The sequence below is a fragment of the Balaenoptera borealis genome (assembly GCF_965194805.1).
Source record: "Balaenoptera borealis genome assembly, chromosome: 1".
Taxonomy (NCBI): Eukaryota; Metazoa; Chordata; class Mammalia; order Artiodactyla; family Balaenopteridae; genus Balaenoptera; species Balaenoptera borealis.
In genome coordinates, this window is record NC_138860.1 from 60,911,488 (window position 1) to 60,932,763 (window position 21,276).

General features: G+C 35.6%; 1 protein-coding gene and 1 long non-coding RNA gene across 5 annotated transcripts in view; one reads left to right on the top strand and one right to left on the bottom strand.

The window, feature by feature from the left end:
* LOC309636198 overlaps nucleotides 1-21,276 on the bottom strand; it is a 937,790-nt gene that overhangs the window by 130,663 nt on the left and 785,851 nt on the right. The window lies entirely within an intron of this gene.
* The window catches only part of NME7 (NME/NM23 family member 7), a 244,738-nt gene that overhangs the window by 19,582 nt on the left and 203,880 nt on the right, over nucleotides 1-21,276 (top strand). For 2 of the 4 annotated variants that reach the window (XM_082393990.1, XM_082393987.1), the window contains exons 2-3: nucleotides 18,500-18,546; nucleotides 20,752-20,859. In XM_082393990.1, the coding sequence (XP_082250116.1) occupies nucleotides 18,523-18,546; nucleotides 20,752-20,859 (132 nt within the window). In that variant the 5' untranslated portion in view covers nucleotides 18,500-18,522. Of the gene's footprint in view, nucleotides 1-14,223; nucleotides 14,260-18,499; nucleotides 18,547-20,751; nucleotides 20,860-21,276 lie in introns of all 4 variants that reach the window. The other 2 variants (XM_082393988.1, XM_082393989.1) reach the window with 2 other exon arrangements.

Here is a 21,276-nt window from a genome sequence, read left to right on the forward strand (position 1 = left end):
AGTGAGAAATACTAAGCTAGAGTTAGCAAATCAGAGTCTCTACATGAGACCCTTTTCACTTGAGCTCACCTTCTGTTTGCCTTTCAAGCTGGATTTATGAGGAAGCAATAGCCTTCTGAGAACAATCTGGACAGGTTTGAAAATGGTTTTGGCCACACTAAAGTTAAGGTTAATGTTTGACACAATTCAGTGTAAGAGAATACTTGATCCTTGAAGGAAGCCCTGGAGGAAGACTGGTAAAGATTTAGTACCAAACAAGTTATTGCCTAAAGTCTAGTCTGTGGTAAGGGGAAAATACAAACATTTTGGTTGTAATCTTTTCGTTTCGGTTGTACTTCTCACTGTGGCATCTAAGTAAAGCCATAGGAATTGCTATGTTTATTTGCCTACTAGTCAGGTAATAAATATTTAATGATCCACTGTGTTCTCAGAATGTTTGAGACAGTGAAGTTTGTTCTTTGGAGCCGCTTTTCACAAACCCTCACTGGAAGCAGCTGGCCTGACGTGGCAGGTTCTCATACACTGTTGATTTCTATTATAATGTCATTCAGGGTGGATGGAGGTACATGGAGACGTAGATTAAACTTTAGAAGCCTGTTGAATGGTAAACTTTACCATCTGTATAGTTTACTCCAGAATGCCTTTGAAGTCACACAGAAGCAGATATTTGGCTTAAGATAGATGGTGACCAGTTACTGACTCTTAAATATGCAACTTCTGAAAATCAGATTTCTGGTTTGTTTAAGACTCTTCTCCATATTGTATTCTATAAATCCATTTCAGTGTGATTTAAGCAAGGGAGCACTTTTGTATAAACGAAAGTGTTTCGTTGCCTATTGTGACGTAGTTTTTTCTGAACTACAGTACTGCAGAGTGCAACATACATTTTTCAATGCATTGTTAGAATTACAATTCTGACAAGTATGGCCATTGTTGTTGTGTTGCTTTCTAAGATGTGATTTGTTTCAATAAGCGATTAAAATGAAAGAGTTTAGTTTTGGGTTCTGGAGACCTAGCAAACAGAGCAGTGTATGTAGGCTGCGTGGTCCTATTTCCCTTAGATCCCCTTTCCACCACTGTGAGGAGAGTGGTTAGGAGAATGGGATCTGGAATCAAACTGCCTGGGTTCACTTGTTTCTAAGCTGGGTAAGCTTGAGTGTGTTTTTAAACCTACCTGAGTCAGTTTTACTATCTGTAAAGTACAGGTAATAATCCATCTCTCTCATACTGTTATTCAGATAAAATACCTAAGTGTTTAGAACTGGGTACTTAACACATAGCAGGTACCTAATAGAAAGTGCTAGCTCTTGACTATCACTATTATTGTTCTTAGAGTATTAACTTATAATGATTTGTTTATATATTTGGGTTTTATGTTACTGACTTCCTTACAGACCTCATTAAAACCAGGGATTGTTTCTTAGAAATCACTGAATGTACCATCAGAGCTTGGCACAAGAGAAGCAGTTAATAAATATTTTTGGAATGAATAAATGAGTGCATGAATGGAGTATCTGATCATATGTGGTCTGTTTTTTTCCCTCAATTTTTTTTTTCCGTGATAAATACACATAACATAAAATTTACCATTGTAACCATTTTTAGGTGTACAATTCAGTGGTGTTAAATACATTCATAATGTTGTACAACCATCACCACCATCCATCTCCATAATTCTTGTCATCTTGTAACACTGAAACACTATAACCAATAAACTATGACTCCCCATTTCCCTCTCCCCCAGCCCTGGCAAACACCATCCTCCTTTCTGTCTCTGTCGTTTTGATTACTCTGAGTACCTTGTGTAAATGGAATCAGGCAGTATTTATCTTTTCTGTGACTGGCTTATTTTACTCAGTATAATGTCTTCAAATTTCATCCATGTTGTGGCATATGTCAGAATTTCCTTCCTTTTTAAAGCAGAATAATATTCCATTGTAAGTGTATACCACATTTTGTTTATCCATTCATCCATTAATGGACACTGGATTGCTTCCACATTTTAGCTATTGTGAATAATGCTGCTGTGAACATGGGTATATAAATATCTCTTTGAGACCCTGCTTTTAATTCTTTGGGGTATATAAGTGGTCCGGTTTTAAAGAAAAAAGATAAAACTGTTGACATTGAATTCTTGTAGGAAACAAAGGGAGACAGGAAAGAGAATATACATATAAATATATATATATCTCTAGGCTGTTTTGATCTCTCATTCTTACTAGAAAAAAATAGAACATCTCTCCCTCCCTCATAAATGAGTGCTCAGTTATAATTTATACACTACTGTATTAATACATTACATACATTGTAAATAATTCACAATAATAGAAACCTTAATAGGTTAAGATTTAAAAAAATAGAAATGTTGAGTTATTTTTCCCCCAGTAGGATCTTAGAGAATATTTGGTGTAGAATATTTGGTGTAGAAACTTAGACACTCTTGGTATAGAAAAAGGTATTTTTATCAGACTTCGATTTACCTCCTGGTTCTGGCACTTAATAAATGTGGTTACTTAGCCACTCTGTGCCCCAGTTTCCTATTCTGGAAAATGGGTGCAATCATAACAACCTCCTAGGGTTGTTGTAAGGACTAAGTGCAATTATATAGGCAAATAACTATGGTGCATGCTACATAGTAAGGGCTCAGTAAATGTTAGCAGCTCTAATAATAATACTGATAATAAATTAGAGTTATGTTATTGCTATGTTGATGATGATAATGATGATTTTTTTGGAAGATATTTTTCCTCTGGGAATTTTTCATGAAATTGCTAGATTTAATCTATTCTAATACATTTTTGGGGAGACTCTTAAATCATCAGTTCTTTTCTCTTGCTCAAATTCTGGTCTCATAACTCCAAATGATTACTGTAATAATTAGAAGCTCTGCCTTCACTTCAAAAATCTATTGGCCTAAATGTAATCTTATCATTTTTACCTTGAAAAGATTCCTGCATTCTCCCATTCACTTTGGCTTGAAACTTTGAAAAATCTTTGATCAGTTTCTATTTCTTATTCTCATATCTCTTCCCGTTGTGTCACTGACTTATTACTACTTACTTAAATCTGTCTCTTGTATCCATCACTTCTCTTCATTCTTCCTGTAGCCACTTTTAGTCCTGAATTAAGACATCCGATTTGTCTCCTAATTGGTCTCCCTGATTTAGAATCTTTATGTTCTCATCTATCCATCCATACATCCAGCCATTATATTGGAAAACATTTATTGAGCACCTACTTTTGCTAAATACTTTTCTAGATACTGGCAATAAGGCTCCTCCCTCAAGAGCCCATATCCCTATTAAGATGAATTTAAACATTAACCTCATGATTGTATTTCTCTACTCAGACTGTTCACTAGCTCAATGATTCACTATTTTCATTTTGTTTCTAAAATGTAAACATATCACTTGTTGAACAATTTATGTCCTTGTACAGCTGCATCCTCCCAGGTTGCCAATAACACTCATGCTTATTCCTAGCTTTGCGCTCTTGTGGCTTTTGTCGTGATGACCATATAGACTGCTCTTCTTCAAACGCCTGTAGTTTTGTGTCACACAACCTATCTCTGAATTATTTTTGTATTGTTTTCTTGCTGGTCTTTTTTCTTTTTTTTTTTTTTTAGGTTTTTTTTGATGTGGACCATTTTTAAAGTCTGTATTGAATTCGTTACAATATTGTTTCTGTTTTATGTTTTGGTTTTTTTGGCCGCAAGGCATGTGGGATCTTAGCTCCCCGACCAGGGATTGAACCCACACCCTCTGCATTAGAAGGCGAAGTCTTAACTACTGGACCGCCAGGGAAGTCCTTCTTGCTGTTTTTTCATGTGTACTGGTTTTTATTTGTCAATTTAGAATGATTGCAAAGCACCTGATGATGAGGATTGTTATTTTGACCTCTGTATATCCCCCTTTCTCCCACCTCGGACCTAGGGCCGAGTCTAGAAGGGTGCTTATTCTATCCCCCTATCAATTCAGTCTGTACAGAGTGTGGTCGAGATCATTCTATGTGAGAGGAACTTACACTGTCAGCATATTTTATAGGCCTCTTCTTATATTATTAAAAACAGAAAAACTGATGTTGAACTTTTTAGTAGTAATCAGACAGGAGGAGCAAAGTACAGTGTCTGGTGGTATATCTCTTCTTTCCCTCCCCCATCACTGGTGTTTGTAGGGATTGAGTGTGGATACCTCAGTGGCCACTGAAAGGGAATGGGCCTCATAGGTGTTTAGAAAGTACTATTTTGTTTGTACAGTGATTAATGAAACTCATGCTTGTTTGAGTGCAAAAATATATGTATATGATTTGGCTGATGTACATTTAAAACCTTGTAAATATATTAGTGACAAGCAATGAGTAATCACCTGAATTACTAGATATGCAAGGTAACGTTTTATAAGAAGTAGAAGTAAAGTAGTAAGATATAGGAATACGTAAACAATTTTTTGTAATCTTACAACAGATAAAATGGTCACGTAAAAAACCTGCTCAGATATGTTGAATTAGGTGTTGTGTAAACAGTTTTCAGTAGGAACTGGTTCTTTTTTATTTTTTGGCCACACTGTGGGGCATGTGGGATCTTAGTTTCCCTGACCAGGGACCGAACGCATACCCCCTGCATTGGAAGGGCAGAGTCTTAACCACTGGACCACCAGGGAAGTCCCGGGAACTGGTTCTTATGTGAGCCTAAGATTGAAGTATTGATCAGTTATTGACTGAATACCGACTCGTAGAAGGCCCTGGGATGTGCACTTTGGGGGTATAAAAATGAATGATACCCTCAATTTTGTCCTCAGGAACTTACGTTATAGTAGAAAGATAAGCTGTGTATATAAACAACTATAAATATGTTTCCAAAGGCTCAGATAAAATGCAAGGGGATTTCAGAGTATTGAAAAATGTCTTTCATTTGGTAGGCTCATGGAGATTTTTGTCGAGCAGGTGGAATTTGCATTGTGTCTTGACAAGATACGTGAAGATTTTGAAGGAACTGAGAGAGAGTGTTTCAAAAGTTTAGGAGAAGTACCATAAATAAGGAGGTATATGGTACATCTCATTGATCTGGGTCTGCAGAGTATTTAAGGGTGTATTTCAGCGGCATTCAGAACTGAAGTGTGATCCTTTTTGGTTTGGTCCCGGAAAAACTAAATAGGCCAGTTATTTACTTACTGTTTTAGAGTCTACCTGTACTTATCTTTATTCATCATCCAGGAAGAGCCAGCCAGTTCTTCCTAGGATGTGATGATGGGTAAGAACTAGTTCCCTGATTTTCCCCTCCTCAAATAACAGTTTGTGCTTGGCTGTTGACCCATCCTTGCATAGGTGGTTCCTTAAAAGGAAGAGGAAATTACAACTCTGTAGTTCAGTGGTAAGAAGTGTAGCTAGTTAGAAGGCCCACCATTTTCCTGAGTGGGTGAGCTTTTATTTTGGCAAATCTGTGTGAGACAGATTTTCTTCTCCTTTTTTAATAGCTTTCACTCAATAAACAGAGGATTCAATAAAAGACAGTTTAGTTTGTGTCAAAATTAAATACTTTGAAATTTGGAAGAGTAGAAAAGAGGATGAAGGTAGAAGGACGAGAGTAAGATGAAAGGTATAAACAGTTTTACATTGCTTAGATATTAAACATTTCCTTGCATTAAGTAATAAACCAAAATGCAACAGAGGGTGCTTACTGCTGTCCAATCATGAGGAGAGCTAGTATTTTAAAACTTCAGCCAAAATTTCCTAGTTCCTTACAGTTGGCTAAAGTATTTTTAAAAATAGTAATGAGAATATTTTGTTACACTTATACTGATTTATAGAAGACAGCTAAATTGTGAGATCCCATAGGAAATGAGGGAAGCTGCAAAAGTTCACTCTCAATTCTTGGGCAAGTGGGAATATTTAATGAGAAATACACTAACAAAGCTTGCAGCAAGTTTGATATGTTTTTAAAAATTTGCCAAGTACTTCATTGCTTGCTGGAAGAGGTAAAACTTCTAAGTGGCACTGAGTTATGATCTCATAGGTTCAAATAACTTATACAAATAAATATTTAAATAATACACATTTTTAACTTGGTGTTTAGCTATTAAACTAGTTCTGTAGAAGTGATTGTTCTTGCTGGCTAGGATATAATTGCTTAATCCCAGTGAAGGGTTGTATTGGCTCTTTCACTGGACTCTGTTTTAGATACCTGATTTCAGAAACACTGCTTCTTTCTTTGCTTCATCTTTCTATGAGGGTTTTAAGCAGTTTGACTATTTATGCCGCTCAGTCCTGACCCAATAGCATGACAGGCTGTTTCCTTACAACCTCATTGAACTACAGAGTTGTAATTTCCTTTTCCTTTTGAGCTACTACTCTCATGCACGGATGGGTCAATAGCCAACGTGAATTAAAATACCCCTCAGAAATGATTTCTTCCATCTTTTTGAATATACAATTGTTTCTCTCTGTACTGTCTGTTGTCAATTCAGGCAATTCAGGCACATTTATTTTAGTGACTGATATATTGCTTGGTTCCAGTAGGGAAAATCCTTTTTTTTTTCCTCCTTTTTGAGGGTGGTGAGCCTGAAAGCAAAGGAGAGGATGTGAAGGGAGCAGTGGGTGGTAATACAATGTTTTTCAAAGGTTTGGCTTTACTTATAGCTCATAAAATCAGTTTAGTGGGTCTCTATCGATGTTTTAAAAAAAGACTGGAATAAAAAATATCTTAGTAATCCGAAAAAGAATGGATATATGTATATGTATAACTGAATCGCTTTACTGTATACCTGAAACTGACACAACATTGTTAATCAACCATTCTCCAATATAAAATGAAAATTAGAATAAATTTAAAAAAATAAAAGAAGAAAAAATATCTTAGTACACAGTGCATAGTAAGGATAAATATTGCTGCGTGAAATTTATCAGTAACATATTTACATGTATGTGTATATTGGGTCATAATGTGAAGTTATTACTGTAATAGTCAAAAGTTTGAAAGCCACTATTATAATGGGTTTTAAAGCATATGGAAAAAAACCAATTTGATAATAAGTAATTGTTCCTAAGTTGCATATACTTTCTGTAATTTTAAAAAATTACTAACAACTATGCATCTTTTCTCATTTAGATTCTAAGCTCCTTCATCAGTCTTACTCATTCAACTTTGTAAATGTTTTCCACTCCTATCCTCTGTGCCCAATATACTATTTTGTACTTTGATGACTCTCAATTAGTATTTCTCTCTTAACAATGACGCTTTGTGTTCTGTAATTGTAAGATATGCAAGCAGCAGCCATTTAAAAATTTCACCTTTGACAATTTCAGAAACTAGATATACAGTACTGGTTTCAGACATATAATAGATGATTGGTACATAATGTCATTAAGTTTTTTTTTTTTGGCTGCATTCGGTCTTCGTTGCTGCACACGGGCTTTCTCTAGTTGCGGTGAGCGGGGGCTACTCTTCGTTGTGGTGTGCGGGCTTCTCATTGTGGTGGCTTCTCTTGTTGCAGAGCACGGGCTCTAGGTGCACAGGCCTCAGTAGTTGTGGCACGCAGCCTCAGTAGTTGTGGCTTGTGGGCTGTAGAGCACAGGCTCAGTAGTTGTGGCACACGGGCTTAGTTGCTCCGCGGCATGTGGGATCTTCCCGGACCAGGGCTCGCACCCGTGTCCCCTGCATTGGCAGGCGGATTCTTAACCACTGCGCCACCAGGGAAGCCCTGTCACTAAGTTTTAAAAGATGCATTTCTTTGAATAACTGAAGTTACTTGGGATAGTCTTCTCCTCAGTTACTGTTTTGGGGCAGAAGAATCCAAAGTATTGTTTCTTCAAGATGCATTCCTGAATAACTGTTAGTTCTACTACATAGAATTGTATAACTAGCAAAGATACCCTTCAAAATAATGGAGGTGAAATAAAGACATTTCCAGACAAACATCTGCTGTGTTTCTGAATCCACACCACCACATCATACTACTGTTGCCACTGCAGTTTTTTCTCTTCTATTTTTTTCTATTCCATGAACTGATTTTCATTCCCTAGGAGTCTTGTATTGACCTTGAGTAACTCCTTTTCCTTAATCTCTTACAACACATCTTAAATGCAGTTTCCAGAAACATGTAAGAAGGGCCTCAGTAACCTTGACAGAGTCCTTCTATAACTGTAGAATGGTTCCTGTTCTTTCTTGGATTGAGGCCAGTTTTCATTGTTAGTGATCTCCTCTGATTTATTATTGCAGTCTGCTTTTGTGCTCAAATGTACCTTGTAGACAGGCTACTTTTCTCACTGTCTCTCGTCTCTGCTGCTCTTTTGGCTGACCCAAAACTCTTGATTTTGATATTTTTCCTGATTCAGTGCTTTTAATATCTGGAAATGAGCATTGATTTTTGGCATCAGACAAACCTTTCTTTGAATTCCAGCACTGGCCCTGACTAGCAGTTTGATCTGTGTAACCTCTGGACAATTAACCTGAATGTCTCTGAATCTGTTTCTCATGGGTGAAAATTGGGGGAGTACCTCCATGATAAGTTTCTGGTGAGGAATAACCTAGACAGTGTATTACCTACCCCTAATGTACTGTTAGTTTATCTCCCTTTTCCCTCCCTATCTGCATGACTCAGTATTTGATTCTAACAGTTGTGAGAGGTAAATAAGATTTGTAAACATTAATTAAAATAGTAGCAGTTTAGAGAACACTAGAAGAGTCATAAGTACAAGCAATCAAATGTAAACAGTGGATCCCATTGATTTATGCAAGATAATGATAGTTGGTACCCCAAAAAACAAAACAAAACAAAACAAAACAAAACAATAATGGCTCTGCCTTCTTTCCTTCCTTTTCTTCTTTCTTTCTTTTTAAGCATTTTTAAGTGTTCAGTCTTTAAAGGTGGTAACATTTGTGTCAGTATGTATTGGGCTGATACCTTATCTTTCCAATATCCTCTAGAGGCCTTATCAGAATGAAAGGTCACTGGAAGAATAAAGGACTTGTTAAGGGGCTCTATTACAATGGAGCAATTTATAATCAAAACTCCTCTTCAGAAACCTTGTAGTTTATTTGTAAATAGTAATAAAGATAATTTTATGCTATTATCATGTATTATTCAGAAATAATTCATCTTCACTTAACATGTACACAAACGTATATACACCCATGAACTCATCCTTTACCCCAAGTACTTATGTATGGGGGGGTACATTTCTATCCATATTAATATTTTATTTTGTTTCTTCTGCATTTATAATTGATGTGGGATTAGATAATGAGTATGATTTTCAATTTTTCCTGCCTTTCTCCCAGGCTTATTGCTATCAGGAATAAAAATTTACTTGAAAACTTACCTTAAGTAGACTTTTTATTTCACTGTTGAGCCATTAAATGAAGATTTAGATAATTTATTTGAAAATTATTTCCTGTGTTTTATTTTAGATACCAGAGAAGCCTTGGACTGACATGCTTTCTTATAAGTACATATTTCTCTCTTTTAAATAAAATATAGAACATTTCTGCTTTGCTTTGTGGAATTGGAGGCAGATTCTTCAGATTTTACTCCTATTTCATAAACATTCACATAGCTTCTCAGATTTCTTCTTGGTCCTGGAAACTAGTCACATAATTAATTTTGCATCTTAGAGTAGTTAAATGGTAAGATATGATACCTGCTCTTTTGAACATATAAGTTGCTAATAAATATAATGTCCAATATGACTTTAAATATTATATTAGCTATAGAATGTAAATGCTTTGTTATTATTTTCCATAACATTTCTGTGTTTCCATGCCAAGCCAAAGCACATGGTTTAAGTTTTCACATCTACAAGTTGCAGCAGTAATTTCGTGTTGATTAATGTAATCTGTGATTTTTTTCTAGTGATGCTTTTCCTTTGAGAAGTTTGAATTATAATACTAATCATTAATGTATAATAGATGATGTCATAAAATTTAGAAAGAAAATTGTTGCTCAATTTTGTACTGGTAAAAACAGACCTGTAACTTTGAGCTCCCTATAGGGCAAGAATTTGTACTGACTCTGATTTACTACATGTCCTTTATAAAAAATTACTTACAGAAATAACTGTATATGTTCAGTAGCTATTCTTTTCATAATAAATACAATTTTAGTCACATTTGTGGTTTTCTGTTTGCCACAAATTCTTTTTTCCTTCCTACTGATTTTTTCTACAAAGACCTTTAAAGAACTACTTACTAGGATTTGCTGCAGTGCAGGCTGCAGCATCACAAATCAAAAGAGGCCCTTCTTGTATATCAGAAAAAGGCCAGTAAGGGAGATGAATGTGTGCAGTGCAGCTCGAAAGTCACATGTGGCCCTACAAGCCACCGTCACTGCTATAAGACTTAGGCAACAGAAATCCTACTGCTTTATATACACTGAGTCATCTAATCCCCACAACTACCCTAGGAGGAAAGTACTGTTACTATTCCCATTTTATAGGTGGGGAAACTGAGGCTCAGAGAGGTTAAGTATCTTGTCCATGTCACCCACCCCAGGCCTGTCTGACTCTACAGCCCGTGTTCTTAGCTATCCTGAAGTATTCCCCATCTGACCCCAAAAGAAAATTCTTTATAGTTTCCTGGATTTTCTTTTCAAGCAGCATGGCTCAGAGCCACGTCACTTGCTATAGGCTACCAGCAAACGAGAGCAGCAATAGTAGCGGCAGCAGGCTCGATTTGGCACATGCATTGCCAAATACTGGTAACGCCAGGTCCAATCAGTATTTGTTGATTGATCATCAGAAATGGAATGGTTCTTTTTTTTTTAATTGAAGTATAGTTAATTCACAGTAACAATACTGTGTTAGGTTCAGGTGTACAGCAAAGAATATACACATATATATTTTTCAAATTATTTTCCATTATAGGTTATTACAAGATATTGAGTATTGTTCCCCGTGTTACACAGTAAATCCTTGTTGCTTATCTATCTTATATATAGTAGTATCTGTTAATCTCCTACTACTAATTTATCCCTCCCCCAACCCTTTCTCGTTTCGTAACCATAAGTTTGTTTTCTTTGTCTGTGAGTCTATTTTGCAAATAGGTTCATTTTCCTTATTTTTTAGATTCCACAGATAAGTGATATCATATAATATTTGTCTTTGTCTGACTTCACTTAGTATGATAATCTCTAGGTCCATCCATGTTGCTGCAAATGGCGAAATTTCTGGAATGGCCCTTTCTGACCAGTAGTATTGAAGTGTATGAGGCCAAGGTACAATTATACTTGGTGGCACAAGCTTAATAAACTTACTGTGGAACTAAGGGATTTTTTTTAAAAGCATACGTGCATGGGAAAGATTGTTAGTTTCACATGATCCATGTAGGGCTGGGCTTTCCTTTTTACATATATATTACCCAAAATGAATGACTAGACGTAGAACTTATACTCTTCACAAAAGTTAACTCAAAATGGATTACAGACCTAAATGTAAAACGCGAAGCTATAAACTCCACTGCAAGCACAGAGAAAGCACAGTGGTTAACTTCATCTAGTGTTGGGTCCTGGCCAAATGGTGCAATGAAAAGAATTGTTAAGAGCATGATTGACAAGTCAAGGAATCTGCGACGGATAGGGAAGGAAGTGAAGGCAAGAGGCTGGTGGGTTGGGAATGTGCGAAAGGGCTGCTGCGCTGGAAAACCTGATGATGTAAAAGAGGGAGAAGTTGAACAAACTAACTGTAAGGACAGGAGGATATGGGCAGTGAAGAGAATGCTTGAATCCCTGAACTTGGTGGTGGAACACCTTCAGGTAATATAGCAAGGGCCGGGGTGTGGCTAACTCATCTGTATTAATCCTGTCCTTTCTTCCAGCATTATCTGCAAGTTCATTCATTATCATGCTTTAATCAACGTACATATGGTTTTAAATTTACCTGTTTTACTAACGAACATTATTATTTCTATCGGTTATCACCTATTTTTCAAAAAGGAATTGAAAGAAGGAAAAATGTTTTCAAAATGAATGGAAGAAACTTCCCTAAGTAATCAGCCTGTACATGGTATAAGCCTACTATTTAAAAAAAAAAAATGACTGAACTGGGAGATGATTCATACCAGAATGTCATTTGAATGGACAGCAATTTTCATATGCTACACTTTAAAATGACATTTTCCTTTTTTAGAAGGCATTACAAAATAAATTTGGAAAAACAATCTAAGGTTTTTTGACATTTAAAAATGCATACCATCAAAGGGAAATTAAAAATAAAGGTTGTAAAGTGCTTTACAGCACATTCTGATGACTAGTTATATAACCAGTGTAAAATGGGTTTTGAGTAAGATGAGAGAAAAATTAAATGACCTACTTAACTGAGTCAGTTGTGATATAGTAGAACAGTGAATTCAGAGCCAGGAGTTCTAAGTTTTCAGGAATAAATAAGAGTAACGCAACACAATAGTTTTTTCTTTTTCTATTTTTTTTTTTTTTTTGGTCAAGAAAAAGAATTTGTGTGATTGTTTGATTGGCTATTCTCCGTGCTAGATTATAAGGTCTATGAAAGCAAGGGCGATGTTTGTTTCTAATCATCATTGTCATGTCTTGATGTATCCTAGTACCTAGCATAGTACCTAGAACATGGTAAGTGGTCAATCTGTTGAGTACATGAATTGGTGGATGGAAATCAGATGATGTATAAAGGTGTGATAGCTTTGCCTTATCCTTTTCATCATGTAAGTAGTGAGGCCTATACTTAAATAATGGTAAGATTGTATATAGAGATATAAATATGTTGAAGCAAGTCACTTTGACAGTTGTAAGCATTTTATTAATTCAGAGAATACTGAAATACATGGTTTGAACTGTAGACATGAGATTGAACACACTGTCATACAGCCCTTCAAGTGAATGCTCACTTGCAGGACCCTGTGTCAATTTCTCCTAAAATCTTAGCTCTAATTTTAAATCTTATAAGAACTGGAGATGTTGGAGATGCTCTGAGATTAGAAAGTCATCATTTCACCCTGAAATTCTGATCTTTAATTTTGGGCTGTTTGTTGGGATTTTCCTCGGTGTCCCTTTGTCTTCAAAGACAAAGGGTATAGGCAGGGCAGCCCTCACATGAGGGTTTTATGACCTATTTCAGGGAAGAAGGGTTGGGTAAAGGTCAAAGTGACCTTCTTGCTTCTGTTGTTCTCTCAAACTCCTTTGGCTTAAAATATTCAATATGCCAAGGTTTCATATGTTGGGAGTAGTGTGTTTTGAACCTTATAATGTGGCTATCTGCTTATAATATTAAAAAAAATGAGATGGCACATTGGTGATTATTTACAAAATTGGAACAAAGTGTGCTTGGATATTTTATTATGTATAAATTATATTTGAAATGTTCAGAAGAAGGAAAAGATTTAGCTTCTTTAAGAAAAAGTCTCTTTTTGCTAGAGCATAATCTTTAAATGTTCTGCATAATGGTATTTCTGACAGAAATGGAAATCTCTATTGTCCCTGTGATCATCCAGGCAGTGACATTCTCGTCCGAAGATCTGGCAGAAAACTGGAAGTGTCCCTATGTGTGACTAAGGTGTTAGTTTCTCCCTCTTGAGTTGGCCCTGGAAGCCCAGTATTATGGAAAGATCTGAGTCATAGCAAGTGGAGTTTCAAGTTTTAGCTCAGTCATTAACTAGCTCTGTGACTTTATGCGAGTCATTTATATTTGATTGCCTCAGTTTCTTTATCCATAAAATGAAGGGTTTGAACACAATGATATTCAGCTTTGACATCACTGAAAAAAAAAAAAGGAATGGAGTTCTTTGCTAGATTTGCCTCAACTTAGCTGAAACTAAAATTCTTAAAATTTCAAAGGTAACTTTGGGTTAGGTGTGTGGATGTGGATATGTGCTCGTGTGTGTGTGTGTGTGTGTGTGTGTGTGTAGTGAGGCAACTAGTTGAAAGACCAGCCTGAATGAGATGTTCAGATGTACCATTGTTCTCTGCCAAGTCCAGATGTACCACTGTTATATCTCTAGACATCTTTTGACTTTAGGAAATAACTAAAGTTTCTACTGCAAAGGTTAAGGTTAAATCAAGTTTGAATACAATTTTTACTTGGCATGGTAAACCTTTTTTCATAGAGGAAACAATACTTGCTTGAGAGTTACTTTCTTCTATTAAGTAGAAATTCTGTTATTATTCATATATAGTTTTTTAACAATCTCACTGAGGTAAATCACAGTTATAGATGAAGGAATGGGCTAATTGTTTGAGAGATTATGAAATATTTTTTCTTTGTGTGTAGGTGCTGTTGTGAAACGCTATGCCAAAACTTCAAGAGGTCAGACCCAAGAGCTTAAGCATTTTTGAAATCTTGTGGACATAGTTATTGTATAGTTATTGTATCTTTTTCTGTGTGATAGTTATTTATCAGAGATTTATTGAACTGATCTGTAGTGTTGCAAACTCTCCTTTCGACATCGCATTAGGTTGTTTGGTTTCTGATGGAATTTTAAAAGTTAACACAACTCTATTCTTTCCCCTCAAAAGTGTGACCTCTGGTATCTATTTACTTTTTTTCTTCTTTTACAATAAAAAAGTAATTGTTTTTATTGTTTTTTCTTAGAGGTCATGACTACATTAGAATATAGTACTCACAGTGAAAATGGTTTCAAAGCAGCAACTTATTGGCAACACAATATATATATGTGTGTGTGTGTATATATATACTTTCTGTAATTTCCTAAATAACATCTGCTTTGGAAAATTCTGTTTGGTATCTTAAACTGATGGTATTTTATTTTACTTTATTTTAAAACAGCTTTATTGAATATAACTCATGTGCCATAATATTCACCAATTAAAGTGTACAATTCAGTGGTTTTTAGCATATTCATCATTACAGTCAATTTTAGAACATTTTCATTACCCCAGAAGAGTAATACCATACTCATTAGTAGTCATTCTCATCCCTCCCTCCCTGAAAACCCTGGCAACCACTAACCTACTTTTTGTCTCTAGATTTGTCTGTTCTGAACATTTCATATAAGTGAAATCATATAAATGGAATATGTGATCTTTTGTAACTGGTTTCTTTTATTTAGCATAATGTTTTCAAGATTCATCCATATTGTAGCATGAGTCAGTACTCCATTCCTTTTTATTGCCAAATAATATTCCATTTTATGGACATACCACAATTTATCCATTCATCAATTGATGGACATTTGGGTCACTTCCACTTTTTTGACTATAATAAATAATGCTACTATGAACATTCATGTACAAGTTTTTGTATGGGTGTATAGTATATTTTCAATGAATAATGCTGTTATGAACATTCATGTACAAGTTTTTATATGGGTATATACTATATTTTCACTTCTCTTGGGTGTATATCTAGGAGTGGAATTGCTGGGTCCTATGTACTCTATGTTTAACATTTTGAGGAACTGCCAAACTGTTTTCCAAAGTAGCTGCATCATTTTACATTTCTACCAGCAACATATGAGAGTTCCATTTTCTCTGCATCCTCACCAACATTTATTATTGCCTGTCTTTTTTATTATAGCCATTCTAGTGTGTGTGAAGTACTATCTCATTGTGGTTTTAATTTCCATTTACCTAATAGCTAGTGGTATTGAGCATCTTTTCATAGGTTTAATGGCTATTTGTATATCTTCTTATACCTTCTTTGGAAAAATGTCTACTCAGATCCTTTGCCCATTTTGTAACTGGGTTGTCTTTTATTATTGAGTTGTTAGAGTTCTTAATACATTCTGGATACTAGATCCTCCCTTATCAGATATGTGATTTGTAAATATTTTCTCCAGGTCTGTGGGTTGTCATTTTGCTCCCTTGATGGTATCATTTGGAGTCCAAATTATCTATGTTTTTGCTGTTGCTGTTTTGTTTCGTTTTTTGGTCACTTGTGCTTTTGGTGTCTTGTCTAAGAAACCATTTCCTAACCCAAAGTCACAAATGTTTTCTTCTAGCAGTTTTTCTAGCTTAGCTCTTGGTGTTTAGGTCTATGATCCATTTGAGTTAATTTTTGTATATAGTGTGAGGTAGGGATACAATTTCATTTTTTTTTTTTTGTCTATGGATATCCAGTGGTCCCAGCACTGTTTATGGAAAGACTGTTCTTTCCCCATTGAATGGTCTTGCTGCCCTTGAAGAAAATCAGTTGATCATATATGTTTGAGCTCATTTCTGGACTCCCTTCTATTAGATTAATCTATATCTATTCTATGCCAGTATTACACTGTCTTGATTACTGTAGCTTTGCAGTGTTTTGAAGATAGAAAATGTGAGGTCTCCAACTTTGTTCTTCTTTTTCAAGACTGCTTTAGCTATTCTGGGTCTCTTGGGTTTCCATATGAATGTTATATAGGTTTTAAAATATAGTTTTATATTTAAGTTTTTTTTGGTATTTTATAAGGACAGACCTCACTGACTCTTGATTTCTTAAGATTCTGAAATTGGGATATAATTGAAAAGAGATATTTTGTTAAGTATGTTTGATGTCACAGGGAGTAACCTGATTTCCTTATCCTATTTTGTAATAATCCATACCCTTTCTCCTACATGTTTGTTAAGGGTTACAAAATTGACCCTGTCTAGAATTATTTAACTTTACATAGAGGAGTAGTTAAATAACTCAGTTCATCATTAGTTTAGGCCCACTGAATGCTTTCTTTAACACTGACTTTTGCATCATTTTATGTAGGTAGTGCTGTTTAATGGGGCAAAACATGGGCTTTGCAAAGTCTGAAGAACCAACGTTTGAGGGCTGACTTACTCATTTCTTTGCTTTGTAACCTTGGACCAGTGTTCAAGTTTTCTGAGCTTTACTATCCTTGTCCATGAAATAGTATCCATATTTCTGTCAACCTACATGGTCTGTTGTGAGAATGAAATGAGATAATGTATGTAAAGAACCTGCTACTTAATAGCTACTCTAAAAATTATTATTATTGTCATGTTTAATGGTTATCATTAATTTCTTAAAGTTTGAATGGCACTGATTTATTAAACATTTTGAGAATTGTTTTCCTGTTGTCTGAGCACTAGGAGATGAAGAAAAGTCATTCTAACAGAACAGAGGGTGAAAAATTGAACAGAATGTCTCCAGTTTGTGTGCCTATTAGCTTAAGAGACATTCTCTTCACTGATGTTCATTGGAATTTGAGAAAAGGTCGAGCAACTGATGTAGGAGATTTTTTTTTTTGCTTCACAAAATTTGAAGAATATTGTCTTCCCCTCACACCCTTTATATTCTTATTAATCTGAATTCAAATTCTACTTATTTTATATCCCACAAGACATTATTGTTATTTTGTATATGCATTATTTATTTAGATTTACCCACATATTTACATTTCCATTGTTTTTCAGTCCTTCTGTTCCTTTTTTTTTTTTTTTTAATTATTTTGTTTATTTATTTATCTATTTTTGGCTGTGTTGGGTCTTTGTTTCTGTGCGAGGGCTTTCTCCAGTTGCGGTGAGCGGGGGCCACTCTTCATCGCGGTGCGCGGGCCTCTCACTATTGCAACCTCTCTTGTTGTGGAGCACAGGCTCCAGACGCCCAGGCTCAGTAGTTGTGGCTCACGGGCCTAGTTGCTCCGCAGCATGTGGGATCTTCCCAGACCAGGGCGCAAACCCGTGTCCCCTGCATTGGCAGGCAGACTCCCAACCACTGCGCCACCAGGGAAGCCCAGTCCTTCTGTTCCTTGAATCATCTTGAATCATTTTCTTTTTTCCTTCAGAACTTCCTTTAGAATTTCTTTTAACGCAGGTGCATTGGCAATAAATTTTCTGGTTTTGCTTGTCTAAAAATTTATTTCACCTTCACCTCTTGAAGGGTAATTCTGCTAGTTATAGAATGCTGTGTTGGCAATTACTTTTCATTCTTGAATTTCTGATTGATTAAAAAATAGATTCTGGCTCTCTGGTGAAATTATTAATCTTGACGTATATTTTTCGTACCTATCATTTTTATTTTGAAGCCTTTTCAGATAATAACTAGGGTATTCATGGATTTCTTTCTATTGTCTTTTTTTTTCTCTTGGTCTTCTTTTTTTGTTATATCTGGTAGTTTGTCTTTGAAAGCTTGACATTGTATATGAAAAGCCATATTTCCATTTCTGGAGTTGCAGGGGGGTGGCATGGAGGAAACATCACTTATCATAATTGACCATTGAGTGAACACAAAACTTGTTTCAAATTTTGTAAGGATCAGTTTACCTTTAGTTTGCCTATGCCCCTGGAGTGTAAAGCTCCATTGAACAAACACAGGTTTGAGCTCACTTCTCTATGGTTTCCTTTTCTTCCGGATCTTTGCCCCTCAAGTCTTGGCTGCATTGGTAGGCCCAAATTCCAGTGTTTGTCTACTTATACCCATGACACTGTCAAAAGCTCTGCTAGCTTCACTGCCTCTTAGCAGCCTTCCCCTGCCAGCTTCTTGGGCTTCTCAGTCTCTTGTCCAGCTTGACTTAAGTCTCAGCACATGTCCTCAGGTAAAAGCAGTATAAAGAATGCTGTGCTTACCTCAGTGAACTTCCTGTCTTTCTGAATCTTAGATCATCAAATCTGGCTGCCTTAGATGCTCTCCAACATCATCAAACAAGTACATTTTTTTAACATCCCACTTTTCTAGTTGTTCTTGGAAAGTAGCATTGATTTGCTCTAAGCTACCTTGTCAGCCAGAAACAGTACTTCCTCAGTTTGTTTTCTTTGTATTAAAACTGTTTTCTGGATGATGAATCATGAAAAATTCTACTACCTGCCTCAGAGTTAAAGAGTGTGATTGGCAGGTTTTGTGGTTAAGGCTGCCTGGATAAATGGAAGTGCCAAGTTTCATTGGTTTTTCATTTGCATCATTTTCTTTGCCCTTTTACCTTCAGTTAGATGTCTCATCATTTCGTCCATTTCATAATTTTATTTTAGTGAAGGCAGTATTTCAATGATGTTTTTCAGTGAATGAATATTTTAATATAGATAGTAAAAATTTTAATAAACAACTAGTATTTAAATTTTATATTAAAAGGAGAGTATAATACTAGAATGCACAGTGAAACCTAAATTTTAAAAAGCTGTATTAAAAAATAAAAATAAAAAAGCTGTATTTATAAGGATCAATATGAAAAATAATGAATGAAGAAAGGCTTGTTATAGTATATCTCTTACCTTTGTTTTCTCTTGACTAATAAACATTATTTAAATGTGTCTTTTGGATGATTGTGGGAAAAATAAAATAGTGTCTTTAAAATTATCTCCATTATAGCTTATGAGTACAATCATAAATATAACTAGACATAGTACTATTAGAATTTACAAGTGAATTATTAACATAAAAGGAACCCATCTATATACCATAACCAGAGAATCAGATGCTAAATCCAGAATTAGCAATGAAACCCTTAGATTCCTTTCTTCTTTATGTCCTCATTTGCTTATTGTGATGAAGGACCTTTAGGGGCTAAGATATTAATAACATATGATGGGAAATCCTGCCTAATAGTCAAGGAAAGAGGGCCATTCTTTGACTTACGTTTTCATTGTATGCACCTCACAGATCTTCAACTAGAGGGAGCTGAAATGATCAAAGGGCCTCAGCTCCTGTGCTCTGGAATCTACTGCTGCTTTTGTGCTTAGGACATGCTTCCCAAGGGCTGCTCCCAGCCCGTGACTGAGAGGAGCAGGGATACTAAAGCAGGCCTGTCCCTGGAAGTCAGAGAACTCTCTGAGGGCTAAATGGCTTGAGCACCGCCCAGTGGTCTTTTTTTTTAACATCTTTACTGGAGTATAATTGCTTTACAATTGTGTGTTAGTTTCTGCTTTATAACAAAGTGAATCAGCTATACCTATACATACATCCCCATATCTCCTCCCTCTTGCGTCTCCCTCCCACCCTCCCTATCCCACACCTCTAGGTAGTCATAAAGCACCGAGCTGATCTCCCTGTGCCTTGCAGCTGCTTCCTACTAGCTATCTATTTTACATTTGGTAGTAGTGGTCTTGCTGAACCTTCCTTAGTCTGTAGAGCAGTCCAGAAGGATATCATCCAGTCTTCCTTCACTCTCTCCTTCACTTAGGGTCAGATTTGTATTGTGGTCTGTCAGGCTTCCCTGGATCCCTCCCTATTTTCTCTTGTAGGAATTTCCTGTACAGAATTTCTCTTACAGAATAGAATTTTTGCATGTTTAATCCTATCTTGGCATCGTGTCTGCTTCTCCGGGCACCTAGACTAACACATTCTCCCACTCTTTCTATAAAAAGATACTATCATGTGAAATTACTAAGGAGAGTAAAGATGCTTACTATAATTTGAATGACAACAATACTCTAATACTGCTGGAGTCTTAAATTTAGAACAGTTATGTTCTAAATGTAATTGAGAGCTAGCCACTCAGAAATTTTTTCTCATACTAATTTTTTTTTCTTTTTTTTTTCTCATACTAGTTTATTGATTATCTGCTTATATGTAAACTTGCTTTCAGAAGGACTGAATTATCACAGTAGTCAGATCTGGAGCTCATGTTCTAAAAAAAGTATCAATTTACCCAGGATGTTTGGATGGCTGTGAAGTATTAAGCAGTTCATAAGTCATCTTTGAGATATCTAAGGATGTTTAATAAGAAATTAGAAGGAAATATTTATGAGGGTATGTTGATAACTGGCATACTGTTGAAAAGCAGAATTATTCAATACAATAAGTAATAACAAATTTCTTCATCGCAAATATTTGGTAATTCTTTCAATTTGTATGATTTTTACAAGAGTGCTTATATTTTATATGTTAGTGTTAAAATTCTTCTATCCTTCTTTACAGAATCATGGTGAAAGATTCGTTTTCATTGCAGAGTGGTATGATCCAAATGCTTCACTATTTCGACGTTATGAGCTTCTATTTTACCCAGGGGATGGATCTGTTGAAATGGTAAATGAGCCTTTTTTTGCTTAAAAGTTGGCAAACGGAGTGAAGGTGGGATCCAGAGAGGAATAGGATTGCCTTTTTTATAGTTGCTTTTAAAAATACATTCTTTTTATTTTGGGAATTTTTAAAATTTTGCTATTTATAATTCCAAAACAAGAAGATACCTTGTGTCTTTATTTTTAATAGAAATTATTTTTTTGGTTAGAAAACTGAAGGGGGATTATTTATGCTTTGGATTAAGTGATAGTCAATAAGTGGCTATAGATAAAGGTTATCATGCTCATAAATATGTCACCATTGTTGAATGCTGTTATCGCTACAAAAAGTCAAATTGAAGAAGGCTGAGCTAAAAGAGTCCTGCTTGTTTCTTTGTGTCCCTTTGTTGACGACTCCTTTTGCACGTGGACCTATTTGGTACTG